At 40.5% G+C, this 15,493-nt stretch overlaps 1 protein-coding gene across 1 annotated transcript in view; it reads right to left on the bottom strand.

Moving 5' to 3' along the window:
* GTF2F2 (general transcription factor IIF subunit 2) overlaps positions 1-15,493 on the bottom strand; it is a 140,150-nt gene that overhangs the window by 1,538 nt on the left and 123,119 nt on the right. The window contains exon 8 of the mRNA XM_075918994.1: positions 14,937-15,080. Within this exon, the coding sequence (XP_075775109.1) occupies positions 14,937-15,080 (144 nt within the window). The remainder of the gene's footprint in view (positions 1-14,936; positions 15,081-15,493) is intronic.

Genomic DNA, 15,493 nt, shown 5'->3' with positions numbered 1-15,493 from the left:
GAGTCTGAGCAATGAAGTGTCCTCAACTTCAGAGGCCCAGAAGTATGGCAGGTCACATGTTCTGATGATGAGTTGCAGGAGGTGACAAAGCTGCTCCGATCACCTTTATAAGTACATTAGGACAGTTTCTCTCAAACTTTTTAAATAAAGTACCCCCTTTAAAAAAAAATTATAAGTACCCCTCGTATCTAGTTTTCAGATGCACAACATTTTTTTCTACCATTGCAACACATTTGTTTAAACAACTTAATTGTAGCTGTGGGCGATGAAATTTTGGGGTGTAAAAAGTTCAAAAATAATAAAACGCTGTAAAACTTAAAATAAAATAAATAAAAATTCAGTTTTCTTCAAATTGCAGTTGTATTGATGTACCCTCGAGGCTTCTCGAGTACCCTTGAGGGTACTCATACCACTGGTTGAGAGACACTGTACTAGAGGAGTAAATACCAGAGAGAGGAAGAGCTATTTTTGCTAAAGGACACTGCTTGCACAACAACAAATGGGTACAAAAAAGGCTACAAAATTTCAGGCTGGCAATCAGAAGGTTCCTAACCATGAGGAGTGACATTCTGGAACAGCCCACCCTCCCAACAGGAGTTGTATAGAACACCACCTTAATTAGTTCTGAGAGAAAGCTGGACAAATTTATCAGTGCATCCGTATGACAGTGTTGCTTGTGATGGAAGGGACAGTTTAGTAGCTCTGGAGCCAATTCCCAGTTTATGTCTTATGGTCCTAAAAAGTCACACTTCAGCCAGCCACCTGTGAGGGTTAAGAAAGTATTTTTCCTTCACATGTATTCTGGGAGATTTTAGTTTTTAATACTTCCTCTGAAGCAGCAGACATAGCTGCAGCTGGAGATGGGCCATTGGATGAGGCCAGTGATTTAAAGTGGTATTAAGCATACCCTGAGGTGCTTGGCTGGCAGGAGCTTGCTCACACGGTTCTGGTCTAACTGATGGCCATATGTGGGGCCGAGACTAGTTGTAACCCTGGGGATATTTCACTTTTCTCTGCAGTGTGTGTGGGGCTCACTTGACAGGATTACCTGGGTCTCTCTTGTTTAATCATTTCTCAGTCATCACACAGGTGCATCTTGGTCCTGTCAACTGCTCTCTGTAGCACATAATACAGTTGTCTCTTGTGGGCTCTTATATTGTGGTCTATTTTTGGTGGTTGGGCTTAATGTGTGGATTCTGGTGGTCTGTAACATACAGAAGATCAGACTAGAATGATCTGGTGCTCCCCTTCCTGGCCTTAAACTCTACAACTATAACTGCCTACTGGCCCTATGGTTTGTTTACTGATCCTCAGCTCCTTCTGGATGTACAGGTGATAATCCCATCACAGTGCTTTTCCCATGTGCATGTAGCCAGAGGTTGCAGCCTTTTCTTTCAGATTGCTACAGTGATCTTCTGTTACCTCAAGTTTGTACTCAGTGCCAGTACACCACAGGATTTGTTAAATATCAATATGCAATACCTCAGAAAGCATCTCAGCCAACTATTTTCAAATTTTTAGGTGAAAGTTATGTGGTCCGGCAAATTTACTGGCAAAACAGCTGTGATAAAAAAGTCATTCCTGTAAAATGTGAGTATATCATCTTGCTTTCTCCCAACTAAAGACAAAGTATGTATTGAAAAACACCTTCCCTGAATACTTATTTACAATTTTACTAACCTCATCTAGTAAAGGATTTTATTTGTTCTCGCTATATTTTTTAAAATTTGGCTCTGTGTCCATAATAACATGCCCCTGACTTTATAAAAATGTGTAATTTATACAATGATAGTGCCGAGTCCTCAATCAGGATCATAGCCCCATTATTCTGGCACTGTACAGATATAGATATAGAAAGCTGGTTACAAGCTAAGCAGCTTTTTGGCCATGAAATAGTTAACTATAATTAAATCTAAACATTAATTGCAAAGAAAAAATGGGGTTGTGGCCTCTTTTGCAGTTTTATAATGTGTACTGGAAAGGTTTTAAATAGCGGCTTGCTTTTTGTTTGAAGAAAAAAAAATGGGATTAGATATCCAGGTACTGCCTAGCCTGGAATACTATAGCAACCACTGGTTGAGAATCTCTACAAAAGATTTATGCTCTAATATAGATATAGTATGAGCACTTTTAAGGTCATTCTACAATTGTATTGATCTGTATTTGTTATAATTTGTCATGTTACTGGATTTTAGTGCGATCAGGCAGATCACTGTTGCACACACTGACGTGTGTTTGCCCCACATTCTGTGCAAAGTGGGCCATGTGAAGTGACAAATGAAAGCTTTTGCTATGCTACTTCTGTCTGTACTGCTCATATACATGTATGATTTTTGTGTGTAAAGTTATGAATACGGGCTTGGTCCTTATATTTTTACATGTTTTCAATCTGGAAGACAGCAGTAGGTGTGGACCACCTATTGTGAAGCGTGGTGGCCAATGAATAGTGAATGCTGCATGGACAGAAGTACTTAAGTGTTGCCACTTGACACCTAAGGTGCGCACAATGGCCCCATGTCTGAGAAGAACACATCTGGATATTCTATGGCTCCTTGCCCAAAAAAGGAGACAGACAGATTTGGTGGTCGATCAGCTCCATTTTGGGAGGAACCAGCACCCAGAAGAACAATAGATTTTTCCCTCTGAATGGTCAAGGTTATAAAAGTATCCTGAGAGTGCCTCAATCTTGTCTTCACTCCTGCAGTCCACTCCAGAAGCACCTTTGCCAAAGACAGAGAGCCCAGCAGGATTCATGGACCCATCCTAACATAGGATGTACACCAGAGACTTTTAAGCTGGCAGTCTACTAAGAGCCTGCATCAAAAACTTGGTGATGTATGTACTGTATTTTCTTTAACAATCTTACTCTCAATCTTTTCTTTCTTTTATTATTAACAATCCTTTAGATTTTAGTTTCTAAAGGATTGGCACAGAATGCTCTTTTGAGAAAGATCTGAGGTGTAAATTGACATGGGACTGTAGTTGGTCCTTTGGGACAAGGAGTAACCTGTTCGGATTTGGTGAGAATCGTTTCATAACCTCTCATCTGTTTAAGGAGTGGTGCTGATTGTGACATAGGTAAAGCTGAGGTGTCTAAAGGGCTGCTTATGAGACTTCTTGCTGGCTAGGGTGGCAGCTGAACAGCTGTGTGTGACTAGTTTTGTGCCTTATAGGGCGGACTCCAGTCTTGGGCTTTAAGTAGCCCTGGTTCTAAGCAATTTGCCCTGATTTGATGCTCATACTGGCACCCCAGACCAACCTGATATATTATACAACTTCTAAGGCAGAGGTGGCCAACCCGTGGCTCACAAGCAGCATGCGGCTCTTCCCCCGCTTAAAGTGCGGCTTGCGAAGCCGCCCCTGTGTCCCTAGAAACGGCCCCGGCCTCCCGTGCTCACTGGGGCAGGGGAGCCATCCGGTGCAGCGATTCAAAATGGCCATGTCTTTTAAAGGGGCAGCATCTTTTTTTTTTGGTCAACAACTCGGGGGGCTGATGGGGATTTTTTTTTTTTTTTTTTTTTGCTCTACAAAAATGCTCAAAAAACCCCAACAACATATTCAGGTTCAGCTCTCTGCATTTTTTTCCCACCGCTGTTTCGGCTCTCTGTTTAATGTGTTGGCCACCCCTGTTCTAAGGCTTTTACATCTCTAGTGATAACATCTGCCTAATTCTTCTCTTCCAGCTGAGCCCATGGAAAGCAGACATTTGTTGATACAACAGCTTACCCTCTCATCCTCGTGCATCTCTATTTCCTTCCCAGGATTTACTTGGAATAGAAACTGACATGAACATATGTGAGAAAGATTTGGCCAACTGAATTTTTTTGCTTTAAATCCCCTTTCCCCTTTTTTTGCTCTCTCTTTTATAGATTCTGATCATTAGTATTCTCCTACATCAAAATTCTACTAAAGGCGGCATATTCTATCATATTCAGTCTGTAAAAATATTATCTAATTAATGTATGTAGCAAAATTGTTCTTAATTTCCATATTGAAGATATTTAAAGATAGCTTCCCTTTTATTGTGTAATGATTATAAATAAACCTGATTTAATTGTTGACCCCACATACAAAAAGGCTGATTTTTCATTATTCTTTTCTAGATTTTTCAATTAAAATAATAATTGGTACAAATGGCAAACAAAAAGACAGTGTTCATTTTGAACTGCTTGGATGATTCGTTAATGCTTCAGTTTTAAGTGCTATAGAGTGCTAACCCCAGCAGATGGCAGCAGTTGATTAAATAGAATGGAGATGCACCTTATTGAACAGATGAACTTCCAAATAATATAAAGCTGCCTTCATATTATACAATCTCTAGACAGATATTTCAGCTGCTTGAGCGAGTATTCATATATGAGTCTAGGACATGCAGATAAATTATGTGAAGTTTTGTTAAAACAATACTGGTAGCATGCAGTATATTTTCAAAAACATGTGAGCCATATATTCAAATTAGCAGGAGCTGCTTACAAGTAAACTGACTCATACACACATAGAATTAGATATGCAGAGCCCTGCATGGATACACAATTTGTATCTGTATCCACAAAAATGATCCATGTCTGCGGATATTTGTGGATTTGCAGGGCTCTATAGATTTTCAATCTTTGTGCATCCATGCATGGGCAATTTGGTACTTACTAACATCTCTTGCAAGAACTTGGGACTCAGATCTACTGATGGTATCAAGACCAAATTCTACTCTTGAAGATATGAACAGCTACCTTCCAAGTCCATGGGAATTAAAACAAAAGCAAATGTATGGCTCAGCAGACTGATGACACTGCAAAATACTTTTGTGGAACAGGAAGTATAGTATGAGGAAGGAATTAAACACGTATAAGCATTTCTCAACAGAATTTATAGAACTGGGCATTTGTTTGTTATTTAGATTAAACAGAAGAAACAGTTTTTTTTTTTTTTTTTGGCAGAAAACAAGATTTGATTAACTTTAGTTGATTGTTGTGAGGATATTTAAAGGAATTTAGGTCCTGTCCACTCTAGGACTAAACTGTTACCTGAAAGACGGCTTTAAAACTCATTCTAGGACAATAACAGAACACTACTAAGTCATCACCTACAGCCCCCAGCTCAAATCTCTCCAGTGTATCACTGACAATTTACAACCTATTCTGGAAAGTGATCCCTCACTCTCAAAATCCTTGAGAAGCAGGCCAATCCTTACTTACAGACAACCCCCGTACCCTGAAGTAAATTCTTCCCAGCAGCCACACATCACACCTCAGATACATTCTCCCAGGAATCTACCTACCCCTGCAATAAACTCCAGTGCCAACTCTGTCCACACAAATGTAATAGCAATGCCTTCAAAAAACCTAATCACACAAGCCTCCACATCGGAGGCTCATAAAACTACACATCCTAATGTGATCTATGCCATCAAGTGCCAGGAATCCCCCTCTGCCATGTATATTGGCTAAACTGGACAGTCTCTACGACAAAGGATTAATGGACACAAAACAAATATTAGAAATGATAACATGCAGAAACCTGTAGGGGAACATTTAAACCTTCCTGGACACTCATTAATGGACTTAAGTGATTAATGGACTGCAGATGATACCAAACTGGGTGGGGTTGCAACTTCTTTGGAGGATAGGGACGTAATTCAAAATGACCTTAGCAAGTTAGAGAAATGGTCAGAGATATAAATATAACCCTCTTGCGTAGGAGCTGTTCTGCCACTTATTTTTAGGAAGAATGGCTCCTGCGCAAGAAGGAGCAGTGTAGATTGCGCAAAAATGGTGGCTCATTAGGTATGCAAATGAGGCGTGGCAACATCGCCACACCTCATTTGCATTTCTTCTTGCACAAGAATGAGCAATTTAGACGTAGCTGAGAAATTATAAAATATTCTGTAGACAAACAGTATCAATGTATAACAGATATTCTAGGCATCAGCACATGAGGAGGAATAATGTGGCTACAACTTTTTTTTAGATCTGTTGCAAAAGGAGTACAAGAAAAGGCACTCTTAAAGGGGAAAAACTGCCAAAAGATGCTTTTTTTTGAACTCTTAATTCTCACTGTATCTCTGCACCTTTCACCAAACCACCATGAAAAAGTCAACAGTGCTCAAAGTTAATATTCCAGCTTTTGTTTTTTACCTCTGTAAGAACATTTTTACAAAATAAAGTTTTTAAAGCATCTGTTGCAACCAAACTCTGTAACATAACCTTAACTAAGGTGCTGTCCCCACTCCACCACAATGGATCTACTGTACAAAGACTGGGCCAGGTCCTCCTCAGTCTGAATCCAGAAGGTCATTACAAGCAACTGTTCCCACGTTGCTAAAGGCCTTTCCCGAAGAGTCAGACAAAACTCCACATTATTATTAATGGTGGGAGAGGATGAAATGACATGGGCTGAAGTGTCAAATTTATGCATATTACAACCTGTTCCCCCTCCTCTCCTTTGTACCTGACCTAACTCCATCTCCCAACTTCCACAATTCCTAGTGGAAATTAGCCTCCAGGTAACAAAATAAAATCATTTAAGACTATTCACTAATTAAGGATGTTAAAATGCAATTATTTGGCTAATTGTATAGTCAATATAATTTATATGCAGAGCTGCAGCGGGGGTAGCTCCAGTGGAGCTGACTCGAGCTGGGACTGAGCAGTCCTCACTCGTGCTGGCTCCACTGCCACCCACGCTGCAGCTTTGCATTTTAAATAGAGTAAGAGCCATTAGGGTCTTACTTCATTTAATATGAAGAGGTGCAGCGATCAGCGAGAGCTGGGACTGCTTGGTCCCGGCTCACGCTAAGTTCAGCAGTCCCTGTCCGCCATAACAGGGGCTGATGCTGGAGCAGCCCGTTTGCAGTGGCCGGGGCACTGGTACATTTCAAAAGCAGAAGCACCTGCAGTGGGTCCCGATGCGAGTGGTGCCTGAAGCAGTCCCCGCTCATACTGTTTCCTGCTGTACTGCTGCCTCTCCTGCCCCAGGCAGAGATGGTGCTGGAGGGGGGGGGGTGCAGGAAGGGAGGGGAGTAATGGGCTTTACCGATTTCCCCCAGCACTGGCTCTTGCTCCTTCCCCACTTACTACCTCTCTCTGATAGAGGCAACAAGGAGGGGAGGAAGCGATTAGTCGAGTCGACTATCCAATTTTCCAATAAGTAAATGCTTGCCAACTAGTTGACTAATTGCTTACATCCCTATCACTAATATCCTGCACAATGAAAGGCACTTGTCATATTATAGTCTAAGCATCCTTGGTGGCAACTAAGCCACACACTTTTATCCGTGACTGGCCTGAAGATTGTTATTGCACTTGCTCATGCCATGTGATCTATTCATTTGGTGACCTTCAGGCTGATTAACAGAAAAACTCCTGTAATGAAACCATGAGCCCTAAAAAAGCTCCAACTGGAAGAAAATGCTACCATTTTCTGTTGCGTACGTAGCAATACCTATCCTCATGAATACATCACTTCATTCTCTGCCATCTGCACTTGCTCCCCTTTGATTAAACAGTCCAATTCAAGGTCTCTGTCCTGATATTCAAAACCCTCCCTGGCTTTAACCCTGGCTTCTCTATGGTATGAACTATGTCTACACAGAAAAACTAAAATCTATAGCACTGAGTCTCAGAGCCTGGGTCAACTTACTCAGGCATACGGGTCTCAAACTACAGAGCTAAAAATATTTGGGCTTAGGTGGAAATATGAGTTCTGAAACCTGATGAAAGGGGAAGGTCTCGGAGCTGAGCATATAGCACAAGCCTGAACCTCTACTCTGCTGTTTCTAGCCCTGACCATAGGTCCAACTCAGCTGACCTAGGCTCAGAAACTTGACTGCCATGAAGATTATTATGAATTTAATGATCATTATTACGATTAGCTTGTAGCCATACCCTAAAAGATCACTTCTCCTCTCCTCTGACCAGGACCTCCTGAAAGAGCTACATTTCACTAAAACAATTACTTTGTTCAATTAAACAGAACATCTTTGTACTGACTCACAAGTGTGCATAATAAAAATACCAGTCTGCATCTCTGAAAATATCCACTCAATGTGCAGCAGCAGCAGCAGCCAGAAAAGCAAACAAAATATTAGGAATCATTAAGAAAGGGATAGAGACTATGACAGATATTGCCTCTATATAAATTTATGATCTGCCCACATCTTGAATACTGTGTGCAGATGTGGTTGCTTCATCTCAAAAAAAGACATCCTGGCATTAGAAAAAGGTCAGAAATGATTAGGGGTATGGAACTTTTGCCATATGAGGAGAGATTAACAAGACTGTCTTTTCGGCTTGAAAAAGAGATGAATAAGGATGAAAATCTAAAAAATCATGACTGGTGTGGAGAAAGTAAATAAGGACAAGTTATTTACTTGTTCCTATAACACAAATGAAACTAATAGGGAGGAGGTTTAAAACAAACAAAAGGAAATATTTCTTCAAATAATGCATAGTCAACTTGAGAAACTCCTTGCCAGAGGATGCTGTGAAGAGCAGGACTTGAATAGTGTTCAAAAAAGAGCTAGACAAATTCATAGAGAATGGGTCCATCAATAGCTATTAGCCAAGATGGGTAGGAATGGTGTCACTAGCCTCTGTTTGTCAGAAGCTAGGAATGGGAGACAAGATGGATCACTTGGTGATTACTTGTTCTATTCATTCCTTCTGGGGCACCTGGCATTAGCAACTGTCACAAGATAGGATACTGGGCTAGATTAGAGATGTAATAGGGTAACTGTTTACATCTGTGTAGCACAGCATGGAGCCTGGGGTCAGTGGGGAACTCGGAGTCCCCCGCTGAACCAGGATTCCATGGCTCTGAAATGCACAAGAGCCCCTCCTGGGGACTCTTGTACATTTCAAAGCAGGCACTCATGTGCCGCCCGGAGTCAGCAGGATTTCCCGCTGGCCCCAGGCTGTACACGCAGTTCTGCATTCCTCCTCTGAAATGTACAAGAGCCCCAGTAGGGGCTCTTGTACATTTCAAAGGAAGAATGAGGAAGTGCCTATCGACGGCTTGATGGAAATTCCATCAACTATTCGACTAGTCAATTAACCACATTTTAACATCCCTAGCCGGGTCCCCCCACTGCACTCCAGCCTTTACACATTTAAGGCTGGTGCACAGCAGGGGACTCGGCATGAGCTGGGCATCAGCTGGCCTGGCTTGCACCAGGTCCCCCCTGCTGAGCTTCAGCCTTTTAAACATATTAAGAGCCTGCAGACTCTTAATACATTTAAAAGGCTGGTGTGCAGTGGGGAGGAGGGGGACCCAGGACGAGCCAGGAATCAGCTGGCCCAGCTCATGCAGGATTCCCCTTGCTGCGTTTCAGTCTTTTAAACGTATTAAGAACTGGCAGGCTCTAAATACATTTACATAATACATTTAAAGGCAAAGCTGCAGCGGGGTTAGCTCCCAGGACCAGGAGCTAACCCCACTGCAGCTCCCCTACTTTTCGACTAATCAATTAACTGATGAAACTAAATGTAACATTCCTAATCCAGTATGGTCATTCTTATGTTATCAACTTAAAATTTCCGTATCAACACAAGTAAGTTTTATGCTTTTATTTTTTGCAGCCTGAACAAAATTTTAAGTGATCTGGGATGAAAGACAACTTTCATTAATATTTTCCCTTTATGAAGAAAATACCTTGAAAATGCTGAAGCTGAAATTAACAATAAATGCAAGTGTCTTCTTGGGTAGATACAGAACCATTACAAAGGACATCAGTTAATTAACTAGCAAGTGTTTCAATGAATACACAGTGCTCATTACAAAATTACTTGGCAACAAACAATAAGTAGATAACATTACTGAATCACACTGCTCACTCTGAAAAAGAAGTCAACTACATCACCACTCAGCCAAATATGACCTTCATCTTCACACCTCTAATTAATGTTAAAACTCTATTTTTAGAATCTGTTGTTGTTCTTAATTTGTGTGTGTGAAAGGTAATACTAAATTATTTTTTGCCCATGTATGTACATAAGTATACAAGGCTAAAGTGTTCATAGGATCTTAAATGCATGAATTGTGTATCTTCAACTACTAGAAAATTAAATTCTCAATTTCAGATCCAGGATTTAGCCCTTGGGCGTTTGCTTGATGACTGTATACTTGTAAATCTGTAGGGACAGAAGTGAGAGATGCCTTTTTTAGACAGACTTCTTTTTTAGTACAAGTGAACGTGCAAATGTTCCTAAACCTGGATGGCTTTGTGGTCTCAAATGTTCTTAAAGCCAGATTATCGGTTTCACTTTGATTTTTTGAAGTCACATAAATTCTTCCTCAATGTCCCACATTACACCCATTTTCTGTCTCCCTTTGCTATGGAATCAGACCTTACTGTAATAATAATAGGGATGTTAACCATTGGGTTATAGAATAGTCAATTTCCTGAATGAATTCTTAGCAATTAATCGACTATTCTATAGTCCTCGGGGGTGGGGGCAGCAGTGCGGAGTGCCAGGCGGGAGCTGGTCCAGAGGGGAGCCAATTTAAAAACCAGCTCCCTTTGCAGATCATCTGCTTTCCATCCCAATCTGCTGCCTTTGATTCAGAGGCAGCAGTGTGGGGTGACAACAGCCCCTGTACATGTGGGATTCTGAGCTCCCTGCAGACAGGGACTGCTACCAGGGACCAGTCTCTCTCTGTGGCAGGCCCAAGCTAGCCATGGGCAGAGTCTGCTACATGCTAAGCTGCATCCCCTGACCCTTCCCTACCCTGCTGCCTCTGATAGGCACAGCGGTGCCTAATGGTTTATAGTTGGCTCCCCCCACCGCTGCCTCTGATATACAGGTGGCAAGGGGTGGGGGAAATGCGAGTAGCTGACTAAATTAACCGATAAGTCTAGGTTTATCGATTAATTGCCTAGTTGACTACTCTTTCACATACCTAAATAATACTGTTCAAATATTCTGAATTAGAAAAGGTAAAAAGGAGCTCACCTCATTCACATACAAAGCCTTCCAATTTTTTTGTTTTGGGAAAACTGTCTCCAAAATTTCAAAGACTGAAATTACAGCATAAGTAGTTTTCACTGCTACTGCAGTTTTCAAAATATGAAGAAGCCTCAATGCAATTTTTAAAATGGAGAGTGAACTGTTAGTATGGCATCATGTGAGAACATACTCTGGGAAGCTACACTGTGCATTAATATCTAAAGCTCTGAAAATCTGCTTGGGAAGAATGCAAAAACACTTGAGAACAAGTCGACTAAGCTTAAGTGTTAGAAATAAATAGTCTTTACTATCAGTCACTTATACAAAATGCAGTTCAAATTAGATAGCAGTCCTATATGTTAGTGAACATTTTATTTTACATACAGGACAATTTCTGTTTTTTGTTATTTACTCAGGCCAACGACTTCCATGGAATTACTCTGTATTTACATCAGGGCGACGGACAGTAAATATGATTAATATCAGAGTGTAATTTGTATGTCTTTATAATATTTTGAAGTAAAAATATAAAATGTATTAGAATTCACTCTGCTCTGTGTTTATAGGACTTCAGAATAAATAGGTCAGATTCAATATATACCAATGTAGTCTTTAAATCGTGAAAAGGATGCTATTTACAATCACGCACACAAAAATATGGGCATTTATTTGCTATTTGATTAACTAAGTTTTTGACTGTTTTGCAAAGTGAATTTTAAACATTAACACCCAGTGAGGTAAGCATCAATAGATTAATTCTAACATAGCTGAAAAAAGAATTGGCAAAACCTTTTAGTCAATTCTGAAAATAACCATAGCATTTAGAAACCTAGAGGAAAAATTACATACCAAGGAGGTCTTAAAAGCTATTTTAGAAAATCAAGCAGTGAACACTTAGGCAGAGTTTAATTAACAGACAACCTCTTTAGTGTAAGTAAGAAGAGAGCATACCTATTCAACCTGTTGGTGTGTATGTGTGCGCATGTATAAAGCAGAGCTGCTATGGCAACAATGAAGCCACAGTGGGTAATAGGAACAGATACTATATTTTGGGAGAAAATAATGTTTCACACTATAGATGAATGTCTACGCATATAGAGAAAATTGGCACACTGGAATGAAAATTGGCTGAAGGGCAGGAAACAAATAGCTGCTAGCTGCTAATGGAATTGTTTCCACTTAGAAAATGCTCACTAGAGAAGTACTTAAAGGAAACACAGTTAGGAATGCAGCATAATGATTTTGTGTGTGGAGTAGGTAACATATTGAAAGAACATTTCTAAGTTATCACTACGCTGGATATCATGTGAATAAAGAGGAAGGCAGCCAAGCACAGGCTGTACTATCACCACTAATATTTGGGTGTAAAGGAATCAGCAAACTACTCTCGCAAACAACCATCAAAACGGTAAAAAGGAAGAGGCAACTATAAATCATGTTATTCTAAATAGACATTGTGGAACATACTGAGAGGGGAAGGATTTAACAGCTGTAAAATCTTGGCAGTCTTCAGATAAACTAGTGAACAGGAAAATGTAGTACAGTAAACTTCCGATAATCCGGCACCTTTAGGACCCAGGGGGTGCCGGACTATCAGAAGGGGGGCTATGAGAGGTCTGGGGTGGGGGGGATGCTACCACAGACCCCTCATAGCCCCCCCTTCCGATAGTCCGGCTCTGCCCCAGGCATCCCTGATTCAGCCGCTTCTGGTCAGTTTCAGCAGTAGCTGAATCGGGGACGCCTGCAGCAAAGCAGCTGGAGTGTTGCCGGGTTGGTCCCGCAGCGCCGCTCCTCGGCGCTACTGGACCAACCCCGCAGCGCCCCAGTTTCTCTGCCCCAGCTGTCCCCATTCAGCCGCTGCTGAAACCGATCAGGGGCTGATTCTAGGAAGCCGGAGCAGAGCAGCTCTGCCTCGGGCTTCCTGGAGTCAGCCGCTGGTCAGTTTCAGCAGCGGCTGAATGGGGACAGCTGGGGTGCTGCCGGGTTGGTCCCTCAGCCCCGAGGGGCAGCGTTACGGGACCTACCCTGCAGCACTCCAGCTGCTCTGCCCCCAGCTTCCCCGATTCAGCTCTGGTCAGTTTTAGCAGCGGCTGAATCGGGAAAGCTGGGGGCAGAGCAGCTCCAATGGTTCAGCTGCCTGGAGCACTTCCGGGTTCCTGATGGTGCTGGACCATCAGATGCCGGACCATTGGAGTTTTACTGTATTGGGTTGGAACAGAGTATAAATGTAGGTAAAGTGTATCATTATAAAGAGTTGTACTGTTTAAAGCAATAGAGTTCCTTGAAATTAGAGTAATTAATTAATGTAGATCCACCACACTATGAGCAGAATATCATTTCCTTCATGGAATAAAATGAAAGTGACAGATATATTTAGATTGGTGTATAGCCCAGATTGTGCTATGTGCTTTCAAATACAGAAGATGATAAAGTCTTTGCTCCCAGTAAGGATAGATTAAAATGATGAGGACAAAAGGTGTGACTAAGAGTGCAACATATAAGCAACACAACTAATAGGATGACGGGTCGCATATTACTGGTACATTTTTATCGGTTTTTAAAATTGAAAACATAAGTCTCTTGCCCATTCTCTCCATAAAGCTCAGCCCTCATCTTCCTCCCACACCAACTCTCAGCTTGTGTCCCCACATCCTCCCACTCCAAACAGATGAAGAGTTTACTCATATAATAAATAAATGACAAGAGAAATGTATGAATTAATCAGTTTGTTTCTTCTATGTGTCTCAGAAGAAATGAGCCTTCAGCAGCCTGAAGAAGAGTCATGGTTCTGTGGATCTGCTCAAGGAAGTCATTCCATCATTTAACTGGTTAAATTCTGCATAATTCACATTTAATACATAAGAAGTGAGCAAAATTGGCATGTGTATTCACTGTATTATAATAAAGAATATAGGGACCTTATACTTTTGTGTTATAATTTGGGCCACTATTTGTGTGGTGTATATGATAACAGGAGCTCAGGAAATGAGTCAGAACTGCTGCAGTTTCTGCTACTGGTTTCCTGGGATTGCTACTGCTTTCAGTGGGCAAGCAGCTACTTACAGTTCTTGGGGGGAGGGGAGAGTGGTGTGTATGCGTGCATGCACCCTCCCTACAGACTTCTACACTGTAACTCCATGAGAAAGCCTCATGCAAAAGGGAATGAGGGAGTTAGGCTGCAGAGCAGATCTGCACTTCATGATGCTCTACTGACAGTATCCATAAAGACAGAAATATCAAGTAACTAGAGAAAGAGGCAAAATCATAGTGCAACACTTTTTCCACTTCCCCTGCCAGATCTAACATGGAATAAAAGATACCCTCTACACTGCAGAGGGCTGCTAGCATTTGCTGAGGGTGTGACTGGCACCTGCCCAAATGGGAAACAGAAAAGAAATCCAAGGGCTGGTGTCTGTTGCATAAGGCCATGGAATATCATTTCACCAAGAAAAAGAGGACAAACAGCTACACCAACAAAGCACATTTTTGAATAAGTATTTATGTGTTTCTTTTCAAGTTAGTTTAGTTCATTCTAAACATTCACACACACAAATTATATAGAAGAACTGCCCTCCAAACAAGTGGAATTTTAAAAGTCTGTGTGTTGGAAATAATGAGAATATTTAATATTAAATGTATTTGGGGACTGATATTATACTCAACTTTTTTCTACATATTTATATAGGCACAGGATCTGATTTTAGCATTAAAACACAGAATCCAAATATAGAAGCAATCTATTATTTTAGCCATCTCTTTGCCAAGAGAGGATTGTCCCTACAATATTGTGTATGTTCAATTCTGAATACACATATCTTAAAATTGTGCACCAATATACCTCTTTTAACTACAGACACATAATACAAACATTTTAAAACATATATTTTAAGACTATATATTCTAAGTACAAAAAACATATATCTAATACATCAATATATTTTCTACTAGTAATAATTGAAAAATATGTTAAGAAGGCTATTATAAACAGGTACATACCACAGGCTGTTTCGTTATGTCCACCAAGTCCTTAATGTTATAATACTGGTGTTTTTCAAAGGCAGAAAAAAGCATGTCCAACACTTGCTGTTTATCAGCCCGAGCTCGTTTTCCATCTTCTTTTTTCTTCTTTTCATACTCAATCTATGAATTAAAATATATTTTGAAAGATGTACATACAACATATTTTCTGTGCATTTCTCTGCACAGAGTACTGCAGTATTTTTTAAAAAAGTTCTATTTAATAAAACATTTTGAGGCTACATCCTGCTTTTCATTTCCAAAAAATCAACATGTGAGTCATAATTCAAACTTTTGTAGCTCAATATCAGATAAATAATAACCCCACTTCATAATTAAAGGAACAGAGGAAGAGAGATTAACTGACTTGCCCAAAACTAGAGAGAGTTCATATCCTACCATAAGAATTGGGATATGAACTCAAAAGTTCTGAGTCTATCAGGGTGAATTGATTTAACTCAAGGAGATTTAGATCATTTATTTAAATCACAATTTAAATAACCAAAAATAACTGATTTAAATCAAGTTTCCCAAAG

Source organism: Pelodiscus sinensis, chromosome 1, assembly GCF_049634645.1.
Source record: "Pelodiscus sinensis isolate JC-2024 chromosome 1, ASM4963464v1, whole genome shotgun sequence".
Lineage (NCBI taxonomy): Eukaryota > Metazoa > Chordata > Testudines > Trionychidae > Pelodiscus > Pelodiscus sinensis.
The sequence above is the reverse complement of the archived record's forward strand: the minus strand, read 5'-3'. Positions and strand labels throughout refer to the sequence as shown.